General features: G+C 37.8%; 1 protein-coding gene across 8 annotated transcripts in view; it reads left to right on the top strand.

Annotated features, from left to right (window-relative positions):
- LCLAT1 (lysocardiolipin acyltransferase 1) overlaps window positions 1-20518 on the top strand; it is a 117843-nt gene that overhangs the window by 51429 nt on the left and 45896 nt on the right. For all 8 annotated transcript variants that reach the window (XM_064415110.1, XM_064415103.1, XM_064415108.1 and 5 more), the window contains 2 exons: window positions 7208-7354; window positions 15982-16098. In XM_064415110.1, coding sequence (XP_064271180.1) covers window positions 7208-7354; window positions 15982-16098 — 264 coding nt within the window. The remainder of the gene's footprint in view (window positions 1-7207; window positions 7355-15981; window positions 16099-20518) is intronic.

Below are 20518 nucleotides of genomic sequence, written 5' to 3'. Positions count from 1 at the left end.
TCAAAAGTGTGAGATCAGATGCTAACTCCTTTTATTCTCCCCATTTTACAAACAATAAGTGATGGAGGGAGAGGTTGTTTTGTCCAAACTCACAGAACAAATCAGAGCAGAATTAGGTTGGCACGTTTTCCTGACTTGCATTCCTTTGCTGTTACCAGTGGGTTATGCAGCATCTGTACAGCTCAGCTCTTCAGGCTGGGTTCCTTTCATGGTCCCCCATGGAGGAGATGAAGGATCTGAAGAGGATGCAGGCCTTTGGAAGAGGTATTTTGTTGTAGAATCTCTCCCAGTTCCTGACTGGCAGATCAGATGACACATCCGTGGGAGAGTCTCACACTGTTTGGTAGAGCCTGCTTGTTCTTCCTCACAGTCTCACAACTGGAGGTTGTTTTCTGCATGTCTTTGGAGATTTTGGAGTGACGTAGGGCTTTTCTCCAGATACGTATTGGGCACTTAGGTTTTCATGTGCTGTTTCACTGTATTGATGTATTTTTAAAATGCATCAGAAAAAGCTCCTTTCCAGCCATCCCAGAGCCTTTGCTGTAGTTTGCTTTGCTTTTGAGTGATGTCATGTGCTGTTATGTTATTCTGATTTTACACAGTGCATCAAATAAAATCCAAAATAAAATTTAAGATGCGTTCTATAACCAAAGAGGTTTAATAGTCCGTAATGCCATTTATAGCATTTTGTAAGTAGCAATAATATAATGGTAGAGTTAATCATCTAATTGTCCATATTCTATAAAAATGGCACAATTTAGGAAATGAAATTAATTTTTGAATATGAAGTGGCCAAGTAATATCCTTCTAAACCATGATTAAGGCACTGAATATTGAAAGAATGCTTTCCAAGAAGATGGTATATCACTGGGTGCTTTAGATACACCCATATATTGCTGCTCCTGTAATGAGTTTTTCCCACATACTTTCACATGCTCTGTGTTTGTTCCTTGGCTGAGAGATACCAGTTCTTCAATGGAATATTCTTTTTAGAAGGTTCCACAGATATATTTTCACAGGTGAGACATAGGCCACTGTATCTGACTAGCTTTGTTGACAACATTGTTCTTGCCCTGACAAGGAAACCTTGTGCTGCAAACCTCGTTTGAAGAAGTTTCTAATTGTGTTCTCAGTAAAGAGTAAGCTAAAGCAGGAGTTTGTAGGCACATCCTATATTCTTCCTCAAGAGAATGAAGCAGAGCAAAGGAAATGAAGAAAGCATTAAGACTTGAATGTGACTTAAATTAACATCAAATTTGTAATAGTTTGGTACTGAAATAAATGCATGAGAACTATGGGGAAGTCAAAGATAAAACTAACTAATCAGAGCAAGACCAGAACATTTTTGGTTTTCTTCAGTTACCTTGAAAATCTGTGGTTTTAACATCACTCTTTGTTAATTGTTTTGATAGGGCTAAAAAAAGGTTGGTTAGGCTCCACATACATTGAAAGAGATGATATTAGATGATATTAGAATGCATGGTAGACTACATAGTGATGCATATATACATATGAAATATATAATCTGGACATATATGAACATAAGCTGGACATGACCATAAAAATAAGTTTAAAACAAATGTTCAGAACCTGTTAGTGCAAGGCAATAGAAAAAGCATGGTGGTTTTTAAATGGGCACCTCACAGACTGAATCAAATTAATAAATAGACTGAATCAGATGATTCACTATGAAAACAAGAGAACTACTGTGAATTTGTATTTGTGAATTTTATCTCTTGGTTTATCTTGTAATTTGCGTAAAGAATTCACCCAATCAGATAGTAATCATTCAATTCATTATACTCCTATTAACTAAATTATTGGAAATGAGCATGGTTAAAGAAAACTTGCCAGGAGCAGAGATTGTACTTTATAAGATTGTTTCAAGAAGCATTTTTTTTCTTTATTTTTCTAGTTTCTGCTCTCAAACATTGCATTAAACATTAAAAAAAAAAAAAATTACTTTGGGCTTTTAGACATAAAACTACCTAGGAAATAGGAACAACAGCAAAATGCCCAATTCTAATTGAATTTGCAGAAGTGTGCTTATGAGTCTATACTGATTAAAACTCAACAGTGTATATGCACAGTAACTTTACATCCTGCCTTCCTGTCTGATTTTCTATGAGCCAGCATCTTTTCAGTACCCACAGATCTCTGAAACAGGGGACATTCACAACTGTATACTTGTTGCCTTGTGGTAATTTTATGCAGTAAAACTGGGAATAACAAACTGTTAATGGCCCAATTATTTGTGTACAGTGGGATCATGAGCTTTCGAGTGATTTCCCTTATTAATCCTGGATGTCTGGTTCCCTGATGCCTCAAAAGCCCTGATCAGGACCAGACCCCTGTTGGATACAGACACACTGAATGAGGCTTTTATTTTTGACCAAGATAGTGCTATGAAGAAACAGTGAGTAATCCAGTTGTAGAAAAGAGAGAGAATGAATGAATATAATCGCAAACCACACAGTTAGGCCTTTTACATTCCTACTTGTTTTTGTAATTTTGTATCATTTATTGAATTTGCTTGCAGGGGGTTTAGTATTATAAGTTGTTCTTTTACATTGCTACAGGTAACATACTGCAGATACCATTTTGTTGATGTGTGTGTGTATGTGTAGGTTTGCTTTCAATATCAGCCATAATATCCCTCTTTGAGATGTGACATTTTGGGGCATATCTAATTTCTGAGGCTGTGTAGATAGAATTGTGATACAAAACCAAACAAAGGCTTTTTTTTTGGCATAGCTCAGCTCTTTCTCACTTTTGTTCATTGTAACATCCATGTTTGGTATCTGCTTACTTCCAAATTACCTTTGCAATGAAAACACATAAAGGAAATTTCAGCTTTGAGTGTTGTTTTCTTCTAAAGGATTTTGGGGTCAGGAAAATAGAAGTGCAGGGTCTTAGAATTTAAAAAGCTTTAGACTTGGAGCTAGCATTTTTAATACATTGCTGCAAATTCTCAACCTGCATAAGCTGTAGTTTGCTTTATCCCCAAGGCAGTAAGGAAATTCTGATGTACAGCACATCTCTCTATTTCAATAGCAGGCTTTTCTTTTTGTGTGAGCACTCTTTTTTTTCTGTGCAGAATTACATCCTAATAGGATACATATCATTACTGTGTCTGTGTTCCTAGAGATTTTAAGCTGCTTGTTTATTTTTTTCAGCTCTGAAATGTTGATTTAAAGGTCAGTGTGGCTAGCTATTCTCTCTGGTAGGTTTTTGCACTGCTGTTTGGCAATTTGGAACAAGAGCTGTGATGCTTTTTGTGTGCCTTTCCAAGTGATGTTAGTCATCTAAAATGTCGGCTCCGATAAGAAGATTATTTTAGCAAAGAAATGGATGTGCATTGTTATGGTTTCTTTAGCTTTGCTGTTTCTCTGCTGTGTTTTTGTCATCAATGATTTCTTAAGAATCTGCAAATCCAAAGGCAACCATTTTTCTCCAGTCAAGTAAATGCTGCCTTTGCTAGGAAAATTCCTGTTGTCCAGGAGCTTTTAGAAAACCAGAAATGCTGTGCAAAGAAAGCAAAATATATTTAATTCAGTTGAACAATATGTTGACATAAACTGAATAGCAAGTCTTACTGCAGGCTGCACATGAGAAGGGACTGCCTTCTGCTGCTTTTTCTTAAATATTACTGATTAGCAAAACCTTTCATTCTGCCCAGTGATTTACTGAATTCCTCCTGTTTCCCCATGCGTTTCCATTTGGCTCCCACATCATGTCTTGGACTTGTAACATGTTATTTCTGCAGCAGCACAATGCAGACACACTGGAATGGAAATCAGAGCAAGAGCTGCTTTTGCTTTGCTCAAAGGCAAGCAAAAGTGGGGTTTCCTTACCCACTTGACACTGGTGGGGTGGTGAAACACGAGAACATCAGGCACTGTCCCCAGTGCTGCATGAACTAGGGCTTCACAGAAATCAGGAATTCACAGTTTTGTTGCCTGAAGGCCTTGAAGCATGAGCAAATGTGGAAATTTTTTCCCAGTCATAAATGGTAAAATAGCTTGGCCCAGTGTGCTGTGCTGGGGTAAGTCAGGAGGAAAACCTGTGTCCTTTACTCTTAGTCATCTGTCTGTTAGATAATATCTTCTTTTTTGAACAGTCAGGACTGTTTTATCTAATTAGATATACACTTAAAGACAGACACATTCTTCCAGAACACTGGATGTTATTTATTGGAAAGGTTAGAAAATCAAACCTGTTGTTTATCTTAAAAACTGGATGCCTCCCAACTCCTTTCCCACTCCTTCTCCCTGATATTGTACTGTCACTACATTACTGCTTCTGTTTAATTATTCATAGCCCATATATAACACCACCACTTAGAGCAGGAATGGGAAACTACTGCACTCTATCCTCTGCTTTATGCAGTTTAGTCAGGTAAAGTCACCCAAGTCACCCAAGCAGCATCTTTTGTTGGTAGCTAAAGGTGTTTATAGTTGGATGCTCACAGTGTTGTTGAAGAATGATAACAAGAGTGAGTTTATGTGCAAGTTTTGATATAATTTAAAGCTTTGTGCTGCATGAAGAAGGGTAGGAGAGAAGATGGGATCTGGCAGCTTTTTCCATATTCCCTTTGTTATGGACCCGAGTCACTCCTAAGGAGCTGCTGACCTGGGAAAGTATCAGCAGGCTTCCTTAAGTGAGCATTTATTTGCTTTTTGCTTGCATTCTTTCAGCCTACAGACTATGCTGCAATGAGAACACAAGGACTGAATAATTTAGGCCTGATGTGTGATACCACACAATAAAATAGCTTAGCACAGTACAGGTTTCCATATACTAACTTAGGTGTAGTGTCCTGTGTATAAAACATACAAAAGGTCTAGGCTGAGGGCTAAGAAGGATTGGGAAACACTGAGACCACAGCAGAACTTTCCTAATCTCTGTGTATTTTTCCACTCTGTCCTGTGGAGCATCTGCATTCTCACAGTTGTAATTGATATAGTTCAAGGCATCTCTGTTTCTGCTCGGAGGGATTTTGTCCTTTGCATTGTCCATTTTTATGAATTTGATATCAGATGAAGTATCACAGAATATCTGAAGTTGGAAGGGGCCCATAAGGGTCATCAAGTCCAGCTCCCTGCTCCTCACAGGACTGCCTAAAGCCAAACCATGATCAGGAGCACCAGTCAGGTGCTCTTTGAGCTCTGCCAGGTGAGATGCTGTGCGGACTTCCCTGGTGACTGACCACCCTTTCAGTGAAGAACCTTTTCCTAACATCCAGTCTGGACATCCCCTGGTGCAGCTTTGTGCAGTCCCCACCTGTCTTCTAGAGGAACCAAATGCTTGGGCCCCATTTGGTATGAAAATATGTCCTCTTTGTATAACACTAGTGTGGAAATGAAGCCCTAATTAGTTCAATTTCTAATACTAGTGTGGCACCATTTTTGTGCCATGTATTGTAACAGTAGGAGATGATTACATGCCAAAAGATAGCATAGTTAAATTGCATCAGTTATTTTAAAGTTACTGTAAAATGTACCTTTATTTTTTTTCCTGCAGGCAATTTGTTAAACATGGATAGCCTCTGTTAATACAGCTGTAGTGACACTTCTTGATACTGCAGACATGGGAATGTAATAGGTGCATAAATGCACATAAAATGTTGTGGTCAACGTTGAGTTTCCTTTACAAAGGGTTTTTCACAAATATAGTATGCAAATATGAAAAGATTTGCTGAGACTGCATTCTGGGCATTTCTTTAGTCATATAACCACTTCTGGTATTCAGTTATCTGAATATCATTGATTATCTGGATATCTGAGATGCATTAGGTCCAGATTGCAGACAGCTTGTTAGTTATTCATGTGCCATCTGTTTAACTGATTTAAAAATTAGAAGTATTTACCCCATGATATAGGTCACAAATCTTTAACAGTACAATTAATGTTTCTAACCAATACAGAAAAGATAATGCAGCAGGTTAATGTGTTGTCCAGGCTGGCTGACTTACAAAGTTGGTGGAAAAATGAGTGACTTTAATAAGTAGTTTTCTAGCATATGGTCCTTATGAGATACTGCTATGAACAGAATATAAAGGGATCCTGTGAAGAGGAGCTGAAATGAAGGGCAAAAATGACATGCTGTAAGTCACCAGCAAAGGAAAAACAGGCTTTGAGAGTGGTGGTGAGCAAAGAGGAGAATGGGCAGCTATGATGTTTTCTCTTTGATGTGCAGGATCTCTCTGCAGGTTTTCTGATGAGGTACAAGCTCGCCAAGTACGGTGGCAAGGCAGTGTCATGCTCTTCTGAGCCCTGTTTGGGAAGGCAGCATTTCAGGCATGTGGTGGAGCTGGAGCCCTGATTTTTCATCCTGCTGTCTGAGCTAATGGACAGAACTTGTAATATTATGTGATATGCTGTATACTTGTGCCAAAAAGAGCCAAGAATACTTACTGAAGATAATGGGGTGGGACCCCTGAGCTGCAGGCTGAGCAGCAGTTGCACTTACTTCACTGCCCTACATTGTCAGTTTGATGGCAGGCTGCAAATCTTTGTGTGTATTAATACAAAGAAATAGATATATATAATTTTTTATTCTATAATCAAGTGTGAAGAAAAGCTGAAAGTATTTTCTTCTGTGAGTAATGAAAATTATAAGGCGGTATATGTAATAAAGCCCTCAAAATAACAGATACTTTCTGGTTTTAAATGCTTCACCTCAGAGAATCATGGCATTGTTTAGGTTGGAAAAGACCTTTAAGATTAACAAGTCTGAGCACATCCCTAAGCAGCACATCTACACAGCTTTTAAATACTCCCAGGGGTGGTGACTCAAACACTTCTCTGGTAGCTTGTTCCTAGGGGTAGCTTGACAATGCTTTTGGTGAAGAATTTTTTCCTAATATCCAATCTAAACCTGGTGCAACTTAAAACCATTTCATCTTGTCCTGGTGCATGTTACCTGGGAGAAGAGATCAACCCCCACCTCGCTAAAGCCTTGTTTCAGGACAGCATTGACCCTGTCCTTGGTCTGGTAACTTGAATTTTGAGTTTTGAACGCATTTATTCATTCTTTTTTTTACCATTCCAAAACTCTTTTTACAAGGTAACCAAGTGCTTTTAATCAGAGTTAATGACAGGTGGACAGCAGACTGGGTCTAACATAATTTATAAAACTCTTTGGAATAACACTGTGGAAGTATCAGAGTGAAATGTTGCTGCATGTGTTTTTTTTTTAACTTTAGGCTGGGCGATGCAGGTTGCAGCCTTTGTTTTCATTCAGAGAAAGTGGGAAGATGACAAGAGTCACTTCGAAAAAATGCTGGATTATTTCTGTGACATTCGTGAACCACTACAACTCCTCATCTTTCCAGAGGGAACTGATCTCACAGGTAGGCTGCATTTGTCATCTTCTCAGGGAATGTTCAACATGGAAGTTCTTTGATGTTTATGGAAAGAGTTTAAGAAAGTCCAAGGCAGGAGCAAGACTTGGTTCTCATGGGTAGTAGAAATGAGAGTAAATGATCAAACAATTGCTGATTCATGTGAGAGGCACAAACACAGCTCCACTGGGAGACTTTGCCAGTCTTCCTGAAATAACCTACATTGCAAAGCATCTGCTGATTGACACTGCTTTTTATTGGTCAGTACTCTATGTATACTGCATTAGCAAAAGCAGGTTTCTAGACCTGGAATATATCACTTGCATTCCTATTTCCTGAATTACTGTGACAAAATCATTTCATACCAATGAAAGAGGAATTGAAAAGGACTAATGATTCTATTTGATTTCTTGCCTAATGTTTTAAGAGGGGAACATGGAGATACTTGTTCCTTAGGCCATGTAAGCGCTGGAAGCAGTCTCTATCTGCCTCTATAAGGGAAGTATCTCTGTAAAACAAATGTTGAGGTTATCACAGGAGTAAATGTAATGAGTTTGACCCTGTAGTATTAATTTTTCATCAAATATCTACCTTGATACAGGTATCTTATGACGTCATTAGGAAGCTCTTAATCAATGTTGAAGACAGCTCAAGTGCCTATAAAAGAAAATATTGTATGAATGTTCTGTGGTGGTTTGTGCCTCCAGCATGATGACTGATTTGATAAGTGTTATCTTTAAATAGGAAATGAATTGCAATGAAGCTCCTAACTTTTAGCTTATTTTAAAGATTTTTACCATACTTTTCATTGCAGATATTCTCAAATCATATTTTATTGCAAAGCCATGTCAGTAAGTAGTAGACATGGTGTAAAAATAACAAGCATATGGTGCTATTTTGCCTTCTGTATTCCAGATATCCTTAAAATGGATTTGTGTATAGTATTCAGATGCTATCACACTGTAGGGAATGATCATCACTTGATCAGCCTTCCTTAAAGAGGGTAAATTCATTGAACATTCTTGGACTTCTTCACATGACATCTCTTATTGAATTGGTTATCTTGCATCTAAAGCTAGGGAGAAGGATGGAATTTTCTTCACTAAAATAATGGTGAGGCAGTTGGACAGGGTGCCCAGAGCAGCTGTGGCTGCCCCATCCCTGGAGGTGTTCAAGGCCAGGCTGGATGGGGCTCTGAACAACCTGGGATAGTGGGAAATGTCCCACACTGCCCATGGCTGGGGGTTGGAATGAGATGGTCTTTGAGGTCCCTTCCAACACAAACTATTTCAAGATTCTATGCAATTATCTCACTTCAACTTTTTGTCTTTGAATTTATGAGGAACTGTTTCCTCCTAGCTTAAATTATGAGGTACAATCTTTATCTTACTCATGGAGTCAGGAGACACCTTCTTAGAGCACTCCACTCTCTGAACAAGTGTTTCCATCTCAAGATGTCTGAAAGAATTGGATTGTTTGGAATTTATTCCATAAATTATGTATGCCTTCTAATCTCTAGAGGAATCTAATATTCCTGAGAGACAACAGATTTTTAAAGACTTGAGGAAGCTTTGTACTGCCGCTTTAAAAAAGATTTGGCTGAGGACTGAGACAGCCACAGTGTGTTAACATTTGTGCTGCAGAGTCCAAAAGACAGTGGTGAGGATGCTCCCACCTGAATGTAAAGCTGCTTAAGGAAACACAGGGTTTTCTCTTGCTGTAGTTACTGATATAAATTACTTAGACTAAACGTGGGTATAAGCTGTTGATACCCTTCACTGAGAAACTCATAGGAACAAGTTTATTTAATTAATAAAAAAAAATCTAATTAAATTTCTGAACACAGGTTGTTGACACATTTTTATTTCCTTTGGTAAGATAATTCTGTTGTTCTGATTTCCCTTCTTTATGCCTGTGTGACATGTTCTCTTTAACTTCACAAAGCCCAATGGTGATGCACTAACTGTTCTGCTGAGGCCACCACAGGTGGGTGTGAGCAGCCCAGGAGGAAGCAGAATGGAGGGAAGGATGGAGTGGTGGGTAGGGAAGACAATAGGGCACTGCCATGCTGGCTTCTGACATGTTAAAGTGTCCTGTGTTTGCCACTTTTAAATTGCCATCAAGAATTGAATGCCACTTGGATGCTACATTTGTACATAAAAGGATGAAGAGAGATGGACAAACCCCTGTATTTTTTTCCTCTGGAAGTAAATAGCTCTACCTCTCTGATTGTCTTCACAGGAAATATTGGTTAATATATATTGTAAAATACTGTAGGAGACAGGAAAAAATCCCTTGACAAGCTAATCCTGACAAAGCAGTAAATGTATGCCATATGAGAATGCTAGAACGTATGTACCATTTTGAATTATTGAATTATTTGAAATAATTATGAAATTATTCTCAGAAAACGGTTGTATTATTGACATAATAGGACCTGTTGCAACCTCATGTTTCATCCTTTAGGGTAAGAAATAAACTGATTTTTTTTTTTTCTGAACAGTTGCTCAAAATTGTAGGGAACATTCTGCAAAAACAGAGGCAGTGACACTTGTTTTCTGGCCAAATGGTAAAACTGCTAATTACTTCTGAAAACAAAATTCCTCTGGTGTTAAAATGAAGAGTATCATTCTACATCACTGAATAGCAGAATTGCTGTATAGCTCTGTGCTGCTGTCATATTTTTATCCTCTCAGTGGCCATGTGACAGTGATAGATTTACTCCTTTATAATATTTTCAGGTATTTGAGAATGAGATTTCAAAGAAATGTAAAATAAGACTGTATTTATATATGGGCTACTGCCTGACTTTAAGGTGGTGAAGTACTTGCTGTGGAAGATGCTACACAAATAAATTTTAGAAATGGTAATGTCATGAACCCTGAACATTGTATTTGCAGACTGGATTGTATAGGGGCTGAGGTAATAATTACATAATTGTATACTTATTTCTGATAGGTTGGCCAACTTTTCACTCTGGAGTACTTGAAGGTTAAAACTCAAAGGTATTTTATTGCAATTGCTTAAAAAGAAGCCCTCAGCAGGTAAACATGTAGCCAGACTTTCTGAAGCCCTGAAGAAAACAAAGCAACCATGAGTCTCATGCTTCCAGAAAGCTGGAATACAATCCCCCATATTGCCTGTTCTTTTGTTTTTCCTGGTGTTTCTTACAAGATTGTTTGTAGTAATTCTTCAGAAAACAATAACAGAAAAAAAAAAAAAGAAAAAAGAAAAAGGGTTGCTGTGTTGCTCTGTGCCTGGTAGAGCCTCATTTCCTCTGGATTTGTGTGTGCATCCCTGTGCGTGGTCCTTTCTTCACTCCAAAGCTCCTCTTCCCGTGTGTTCCTTCCGTGTGACGTTTCCTCCGCCAAGCTCCTGCCGCTACCTCGGCCGTGGCTGCCCCTGGCCTGTCCCGTGCCACCCGTGGGACTCGCATGCCGTGCTGAGAGCCCTGGTCCCCAACAGCCATGGACCTGCCCTGCATTCTCCCTCACTCGCATCTCTCCTCTCAGAAGCTTGGCTGTTCTAAAGCTTCTGCTGGGCCGGGTTATCTTTGAATCTCTTGTCCCTGATAAACTGTGTTTGCAGGGGACAACAGCTTCAAAAGTTGAGGGGAACAAACAGGTGGACAGAGTGTGATTGCACAGAGCTTTTTTTCCTTGAGGAACAACTAAAAATCGAGTAGGAAATCTTGATGAAATTCAGATTTTGGCAGGAGTGATGTGATGTGGATGACAGAAGGCAACAATGAACTGCAGTTGGATTTTTAACTTTGCTAGTGAATGTGATGTGCTTTGGTAGTGCAAAGAAAATATTGATCAGAATCACTGAAAGGGATTACTCTAACGTGGAATAGGTTGAAAGTAGCTCAAGTAAGAAAAAATACTTCATTTTTTCTCAAAATATTAACTGTGAGCCAATAAAGCTTTATCATTTCTGTGCAAACCTCTAATAGGTAAATGAGGATTTTATTTTTTATCCAATTTGAGAGACTTTTGGAGTACTCATTTACTCTTTCACTGTCTGGCACTAATATAATTTGAGAGTACTTGAAGTCATAGAAGAGCATGCATGTTTTTATCAGTGCATTTTTATCACAAGTGAAATTAAAGGAAATGGTAGTACTTAATATCAAATTTCAGCTCACAAACTAAAAATACCATTTTACTACAAAAAAAAGAAGAAATTGTTCATTTTATACACAGCTTTTCAGCAGCAAAAGCAATTTAACTTCTTTAAAATCTGTAACCGAAAAATCAAGAAAATGTATTAGCAGCGTTTCTTCCTTCATTTACTTTAAGTGAAATTTAGAAGTGTGGTACTTCTAAAAGTGCTGACTTTGAGCTTTTCCAGTAATTTTAATGTGTGGCAAATTTAGAGTGTTTTCTCCATTTTTGGAGAAAAATGGGAAAAAATATAATCAAATTATTTACCAAAGGTGGCACGGGAGCACAAAAAACCCCGAAGTTTTGGGAAGAACCCTTAAATTCTTGTATTTTTGTGTAGTTTGATAGTGGCTCTGCAGAAGAGTCTAAAGACTCAAATAAACTGGATGGCTGCACTTGTCACCACCCCAAAGAACCTGCTCTGAGGGTCTACTTGCATTAGCTGAAGGACACAGGGGAGGAGAGTTATTTATTATACTAAACAACTCAGGGGAGGAGGAGAGGCAAGTTGGTGTGAGATCTGAGGAAACAGGGCATGAAACAGCCCTGGAAATGTCCTACATCACTCTCAATTGATAAACTGGTGCTTTCCATAAAAATAAGTTATTCTCCTTATTCTTTTTTTTAACAGCAAATACAACCAATGGGTTAAAATAGTAGGAATAGGAATAGTAGGAATGATGAGCAAAAACATTGGGAACTAAATTTGCATTGACTTAAATACAGTGTAGGAAAGAAAATACTTGTTCCTAGAAAGCAACACTTGCTCAGCTTTTCAGAGGGTTTGGTGATAGGGGACATTACCTTTAGCCAACCAAATTATGTGAGTGGCCTTTTGAGACTGAGGTAAACTGAGTGCATTTCCAGGCCCTGTTTCGAGAGCTGCTTGATGCTGTTTGTGTTGGTAGTTTGGAAGAAAAGAACATATGTTTCCTGTTTTTGAGGAAGTTTTTAGGCATCTTTCTTTTATTATTATTATTATTACTCCAACCTAAGACTGTTATAAATTTGCCTATGGAACAGTAAGCCAGCTGCATAAGTTTTGCTGCACTGACTGTGTAGCCTGGTCTATTGATTATGGGATTTTAAAGAGGCATTTCTTATGTGAATTCCCTCAAGCTGCTGAGGATATGAAAATGGGTTTCTAATTTCCTGGATCGGTTTTCTAACCCCAAGATTTCATAGAATGGGGAGCGTTGCATGTTCTGCCTTTTGTTGGCTCTGGTTCTGAGCAGCAGAATTTGCTCTGAATCTCCTCCCAAATTTTGGGCACTGATGTCTGGCGCAAGGATCCCAAACAGCAGTGGGCACCAAGGTCCTTACATTGGATGAGATGACAGTCAGAATATTTAGTAATAAGTAATAAAAGAGCAAGAAACTGGGTTTTTTTCCAATGCCGAGATTACAGAAGGGGGAGGAAGGGCATAATTCCTATTTTTTTTTTGTAGTGTAGAGGCTTATGCTACCCTTGCTTTCAATATATCATCAAAGCATATTGACCTTCCTGACTTGCTGTAATAAATAATGTTTAATGCACAAAGACCTGTGGCTTTATAGTTGTTAGAAAGGGGAGAGGGAGATGATTTTTCCAGATGACAATGATTGTTGTATTAGCTGGGAGCATTATTCTAGTTGTAAAATCCCATTACACTAGGGTCATGCAAAAGGGGAGTGGAACAGTCTCTGTTATATAAAACTTACAGTCCAGAGGCAAGACAGGCATACAAATGTTAGGAAATAGCTGAATAGTGTTGGCCAGTGTGCTGATGTCCAGCTGTTCACACATTTCAGAAAGGCAGCGTAGTAAAGGGAAATTTGGAAGATGTTTTACAGATGTTTACAGTGAGTTCTTGCCAAGTACAGGGAGGTGCACTTAGAGGAAGTTTGAAGATGATTACTTCAAGGTGATGGGCACTGGAGGTCCCAGATTTTTCTTGCAGCATCAATTAGGTTTTACTCAGAGAACATAAGTGCCCTTTCACTCTTTGCTCATCTTTGGTGCAAGTAGAGTGTTTTGCAAACACCAAGGAGCATTTTTGTGCTCCCTCTGGGGCAAAGTGCTAGTGAGTAGACACACAAGAGATAGTTCTTCTGAGTGCTCATTGACTGTGTGCACTTTGAGGTGCTTAAAACTTAGACATTTTTTTTAGACTGCTTAACTTTATGTAGATGTATATGACACTTGTGTCTCAAAGCTCTGATTGACTTGATCTGCAGATTGGAAATTTTCTGAAGTGAAACCCAAACTTGGATATGCTGAAAATGAAGAATATGATATTTCTCTCTTTTGAAAACAACAGTACATTATCTTAAGAACTTCTGTGATAAATAAATTTAAAACATTTTACTTGAATCATTCCAGAATCTCGAAAGAAACTCTTGATTTTGCTATTTTTTATAGGAACACACTTGGTCATCAGTGTCATTTCTTAGAAAATAGTTTTAGTTCTTGAGCTAATATTGGTGCAGCTAAGAGGTAGAACCTGGTTTTTTTTTGGAGGACCATTTAATAATTACCAGATTACTGTTGCCTCTTCAGTCATTTCAAGTCTGGCTCCTGGTTCCCTTTGCAAGTTTTGCCATTGCAGTGGGAGTCTGCAACGCAAGTCCCCTTTGCTGATTCAGAATAGTCATTTGCAGTATTGAATGGAATAGTAGTTGAGCAGACAAAAATAGATATTCTGACCATGTGGTTAAAGACATAATGTATATGTCCAAGAGAAGATAAATTAAAGTTACCTTGCCAAGTGTAATTTTAGTATTTCACACATTCCATAATTTTAGCAATGCTTTTTGAAATTGTAATATTTTTGAAGTATTTGTATGTTTTGGCAATTTGGCAAGAATTAAATCTTTGGATCCTCTTTGCTGAATCACTTGCTTGGCTACTGTGCAACAGCTTTCTTTTCCTCTAAATCACATGGTCAGGAGATCTGTGCAGTGAATCTTAAGGCTTGCATGTATGAAAAGCAGCACTCTCAGGCATGGAAACAGTAGGTCACAGGCAAAAGATATTTAGTATGGTAATATGTTATAGCATTTATTAATTGGTAGACAAACCTTTAGGAGGGGCACCGGCATTTTTGGGAAATAAAGAGGTCATATAATTTAGGGACAAAAGAAAGATGGGGGAATGTTGCATTACAGCAAAAAGGAAATCTCGCACTGCTGTTGATTTGTTCACTTGTGCTAATTGTACTTTTACAGGAAAAATTAGGAGGATTGTAAAAGGAAGGATTTATCTCTAAGTATCACTTCTGTTAAATGATTAAACAGTGATATGTTTTCCTTTACTTTATCTCCTATCTCTGTTAATCAACTGTGAACCCTTAAAAAAGATTTTTTTTGCTTTAAAAATAGAATAGATTGCTTAAGCAGTGATTTTGTTCCATACATCTGTTGCTGGGATTTTGTCTTTTAAGCATCTGTAAAACTTCATAAATAAGAGTTATTAAATAAGTTATTTGTTCAAATTGATTTTTGCCATGTTGCCAAGGGAACACTGCATATGTCCATTGCCTTTTGGTCCCAGGGGAGGCACAGCAAGACCCACAGGAAAGAACTGAGTGTAGCCAGCAAAGTCCATTTGGCTGTTGACTGAGGCTGCTTGGAAGAGCCTCCTGCACATCACAGGAGAACAAAGTGCCTCCTCTCCACCTGTCTCCAGAAGTTTTTGCTTTGGTGTCTTTGTCTTCCTTGCTTAGTGGGCTCTCTTAGCAACCAGCTCTGGAAGGCCTTTGGTTTCTCATGAGAGGTTTTTGATTACCAGAAGTTTGAAACATGTTTGTCGTGGGGTTTAGCCATGGTGCTTTCCAGCTGCCTTGTGTGTACTCTGTGTACGGTGGCAGGCATGTGTTGTGGCACTGAGGTCAAGTCCACCAAGGGTCAAAAAGTTAAAATGGGGAACTATGTGCAGCACAGGTTGATGAATAAAACGTGGGGAGTTCAGAATGAAGATGTAAAATACCATTTTAAGCTATTAGATTAACTGCTTTACTCTTTTTAATATTTTCTTTCTAAAATAAGTGTAATGTGGTTAAACACTGACTTCAAGGTATTTCTGTTCATAATATCAAACCTACATTATTATATGTTGTGTCTTTTTGAGTTGAAAAAACCCCCAAAACACAATTGAGCCAAATAATACATTTTACTGTAGAATGGGTATTGAAGTGTACAGAGAACTATTAACAGACTATTAATTTATGAATTTCAGATTGCATTTGATAAAGTATGAAAGATTTGCTGATGATTTGCTAAAATGAAATGAGAGGGTAAAAAGGCTTTCCTTGCAATCCACGTGGCTCTTCCTCATACCATGGTATGGCCAACTGAAAGCACACTTGTGTCTGCCTCCACATCCGTACTGTGTGAGCTGCTGTTGTACCGTTCCTGTCTTGTAATCATTCCATTTAATCCATGGTCTGCTTGCTCAGTAACACAGAGTGCTGCTTCTCCTTCTCTCCTCAGACAATACCAAAGCCCGCAGTCATGAATTTGCTGAGAAGAACGGACTTAAAAAATACGAGTATGTCTTACACCCGCGAACGACCGGATTCACCTTTGTGGTCGAGCGTCTAAGGGAAGGTAAACCCTGGTCTGTGCTTGCTTTTCCTTTAAAATGGTTGGAACATGGAGAGATTTGAGACTTGATAACCGACAGATATCATCAGGAGGTATGCAGGGAATGAAAGCACAACTTTTGTGTTGTTTAGTTTTAAATATTTTAGCTTGTTTAGCAGTCTTGCAGCAGAAAACCAGTGGAAAATATCTCTAGGAAGTTCAGCTTGTACTGTCCTCAACCCCAAGTGGGTGGTTGACACTGAACACACAGGCACGTATGTCACTGCCCTCTCTGTAAAGGCTGCTGGGTTTAATTCTGAGAGCTGAGTAAATGAATTGTTATGTTAAATGGACAAGGGGAATGCACAGCAGCATGGAAATGCAGCAAGTCAGCTGCCCAGTGCTGCCAGGTGTTTTGGATGATGGTGACTCAGAGAAGCTGTGTGAAATACAAGTTGTGCTGCTTGGCAGGGTACTGGGCAAGCGAATGTGTGATACTTGCCTTTTACCCAGAAGCAGTTTTCCATCCCAATATTAATCTAGGGGTTAGGGTTGAGTCCCTTTTGTCAGGAGAACAGAGTATGAAGATGTGATTGTTACACTGAGATGTCTGGGAGTTGTTTTGGGAATGGGCACGTTAAGGAGGTTCGAGGCCATCAGGATGTAACCTGTAATGGTACAGATGTGGCAGGGATTCAGGTACAGATGAGTGAATATTTGCAGGATATATGGTTGAAGAAAATAAACATGTACAGTAGATATGAAGTGACTTTTTTATAGACTGGTTCTTCAGGGAAAAGAAATTCTAGATCTTTAACACATGCTGGTTATTTTGACTGCCAAAAGAAGAAGTCTGAGATTATTAAAAAGAATAGGGGCCTTCTGGTAGGTTTTTTTTGCTAGCTGGAATCTTTGCTTGGATTTTCGAAGCAGACCTGGCTTGCATTCCTTCTAAGCAGATATCCTGAAATCACTGCAAGCACTTTGGAATTTTTCCCAGCTGGACAATCCCATTTATCTATTTGACCCTATTGGTATTGCACATTCAGAGCTGAACATCTTAGATTTTCATCTCTCTTGAATATTTATTACTCAGTTTGCTGTAGTAAAAAAATTTGCCACATACACAATTTCAAAAGCTTGCTTTACTTAAAACTTCACAGCATTAAGTTTACCTAGTGCATAACAGTATTTCAAACCTGGAATAAATTTTCAGTTAAAGAAATGTTTTCCATTTGAAATATTAATAACTTTTAAAAAAATTCTGTATTTGCTGCTGGAGCAAGCTTTGTGGTATACAGCAATTTTCTAATTTTATAAAAATGTTTTTCTCTTCCATTGCTCTATGAGCAATCTTTGCAAATTAGGCGGTTGGGTTATGAAAAGGAAAATATTTGAGGCTGATTAACTGATTTTATGCAGTAGAAAGCTGGGGAAAAAACAATAACGGTCCAGCCTTTGAAGTGGTTTTACATCTCCTTTTTATTTAAGGCAGGCAAATAGTGTGTGAAATATTAATGTCCCTTTTGTGTTGAATTTACTAGATATTGGATATTTAGATAGGCATCATAAGCTATATATATTGTAACTGTATGCTGTTATGTAATAAATTGTGTGTGAGAAAGTAGTTCAAGTAGCATTTTAAAGTACTTGGTTATTACTTGTTAATTTAAGAATTGGTTTTCAACTGCTTCCAGGTGTGTGAAATGGGGGATCATTTGTGTTGAAAAGTTTTGGGGTTTTTTATGTATGTGTACATATATATATATATATATACACAACCCAACTGTAGTTGCTGGACTTTAAAATTCTTCATATTATATATATGTATATATATATATATATATATATATATGTGCAAATCTATATCTATCTTTTAATCTGTACAATACAGATATCAAGGTTGATATCCAAATGCAGGTGGCCCAGTTGGTACCTGGTGTTATTGTGCAGTTCTGGTTTGAGTTATAACTTAAACTGATAGAATGCTTTCTTACAATCCCAATTTCTGATACTAGCAGTAGTCAATAAAACCAGGACTGTCAAGGGATATAGTGTTAACCTGAGTCTCCATTTCTGAATTGTCTTAATGCTACAATCATAGTAATAATCATAAAACCAGATTTATTTCCTTTTTTTACTCCTCATACCTGCAGGCTCAAAGCAGTGTGTGTGACTTCAACATGGAGGAGGGAGTGGTGGAGATTTTAACATCATGTTTACGTCTTTGAAAGTATTTTTGTGCATAGATGACAACCTTACTGCCCTATAACTCTCCTGTGAATACATTTTGGCTCGTGGCTGTTTTCCATTCCTGAGGCTCAAGTGTCTTTTCTTCAGGCCTGAGTACATTATTTTGCTCCAAAAATAGGTTGATGAAAAGAGAGGAAAAATGTTGTTAGAAGTTTAACTGCTTTTCAAATGTTCAAGAAACTAATTTAATTTGGCAAGAAGCCTGATTAATATGCATCACAAGCTGTAGCATGAAAGAATTACCTTTCATTATATAAAAATGACTGTTAGTGACCCTTCTGAACAGGAAATGAAGATTCAGATGAAAATAACCTTTAATAAAATTTTGCCTGTGTCTGTGCAAAGGAGATGTGAGGAAGCACTGTCTGCACCCTGCCAGCATAAACCGAGCAGTTACCTGCTCTTTGTTTTCCATAGGTAGCAAAAAGCCACTCAAACTCCTCTGGCTGGCTTCTCTTTCTTATGAGGTCATTATTTCAACTACTTGGTTTCTTTGGCCCATAGATGCTGCTGTGATGGTTTCTAAGTCACTGCTGAGATTTTGGCAGCTAAGAAAAAAAGACCTATATGATGTCCACCAAAAAACAGTAAAAGTTGTTTAGGTAGTGCATCTCCTTGGCTTTTGAGTCATACCTTTTCTTCCCCCATTCTGCTTCATCTAAATGGTAGCTCTTCCCCCCATAGCTGTCTCTTCTAAACAGAAACCCACATAGAAGCTGACTGGTTTTTCCTTTCATTATGCTCAAGTGCCAAAACAGCAAAAATACTGTTTCATTTTTAAATTGTCATATCATTGTCTTCTTATTCATAGAAACCTCAGAGTAAACACAGACTATGAACAAGCTTTAGATATATGATTAATACTATATATACTCAAGAGAATAAGGACTTCAGCTGTTGCTAGTTTTCAAGCAAGAGATACCTGGTTGGTTGACTGTTGATGGAAAGCTAGGAGAAATAAAATAGGTGACTTGCATCTTTCTACTTCTGTTCATTTGATGAAGTGAATCATCTGTCTTGTCTTAGCTGTAAGGAATCCTGATTTCAACCAGCACCTGGTAAAAAACTACTCGAGATTTTTGCTGTATTTTTTTGGGGAATAAAGATGAGCATGTCCTTTTTGAAAGACAGAGTAAGAACATGTGAATGCACAGCAGAAAGTGAACTCCAGGCTCCAAAATGAGGATTGATTATTACTTTTTTTAGTTAATCACTCTCTTTAGCCATCTCCTAAAATCATATTTAATCCTTTTTTTTTTAAAGAATTGAAATTTTGAGTAGATGTTATGTGTGGAGTAATTTTTGGCAGAACTTGGGTTAAGGTGACTCGTCTCCTTTTACAAAATGTGGGACTTTGAAAAGGGCTGAAATGTGGAGGAATTTAAATAAGACTTTTATAAAATCATGCCATTAACAATGTTAATTGAAAACATTTGTGGTTTATATAATGTTATTGAAGATCCATTTTGTGAGATCCTTCTATAACTCAGAAATGACGTATAGGTTTTCAGACCTGTTTGTATTTTGTAAAGTTTTTTTCTGAAGTGCCAAATGACATTGAAAGTTCAGCTGACTTGAATGCTCAGTTTCAAAGAGATGGAAAATAATACTGGTTTGATTTGATTCAATATTGTCTGGATTCGTTGAATTACATATATTATCTTGGCATAATATCTGTAATTGTAGCCAAATAGTCTGTCAAGAGAAAATAGCTGTTTACAAATGTTTTCTTAAAATTGCTTCATGGCTTTTAAGCATTTTCTCAGGACTAAATAAACAGTAAGTCTTAAGACAGAGCTAACACTTTAAAGCATCATTAGAAGATTATTCATGCTTTTGTAGACAATCATTTCTGCCAACATTAAATTTAAACTGACCTCTTTTTGACATTTCCTCTACAGCCATCAACAACCTTTAATAGCTGGATACATTGGACTGGATGTTCCCATTATGGGGTTTATATTTTACTGGTTGTACAGTATAATGACTAGTCAGAATTAGTTGTCTTATTATAGTATTTCAGCTTTGAATTTATTTCTGGTTCATAATTAGCCAACTGAAAAAATATTGCAGATAACATCTGCCAACTGCAGGATCCCAAAATAAACAAAGATACAAATTTAACATGCTTGCCTTCATTGCACATCCTTACTGATGGAAAGAAACTGATTCTTGTCCTTTCTCCATGATT

The sequence above is a fragment of the Passer domesticus genome, chromosome 3 (assembly GCF_036417665.1).
Source record: "Passer domesticus isolate bPasDom1 chromosome 3, bPasDom1.hap1, whole genome shotgun sequence".
Taxonomy (NCBI): Eukaryota; Metazoa; Chordata; class Aves; order Passeriformes; family Passeridae; genus Passer; species Passer domesticus.
This window is presented reverse-complemented; position numbering and strand designations above follow the sequence as displayed.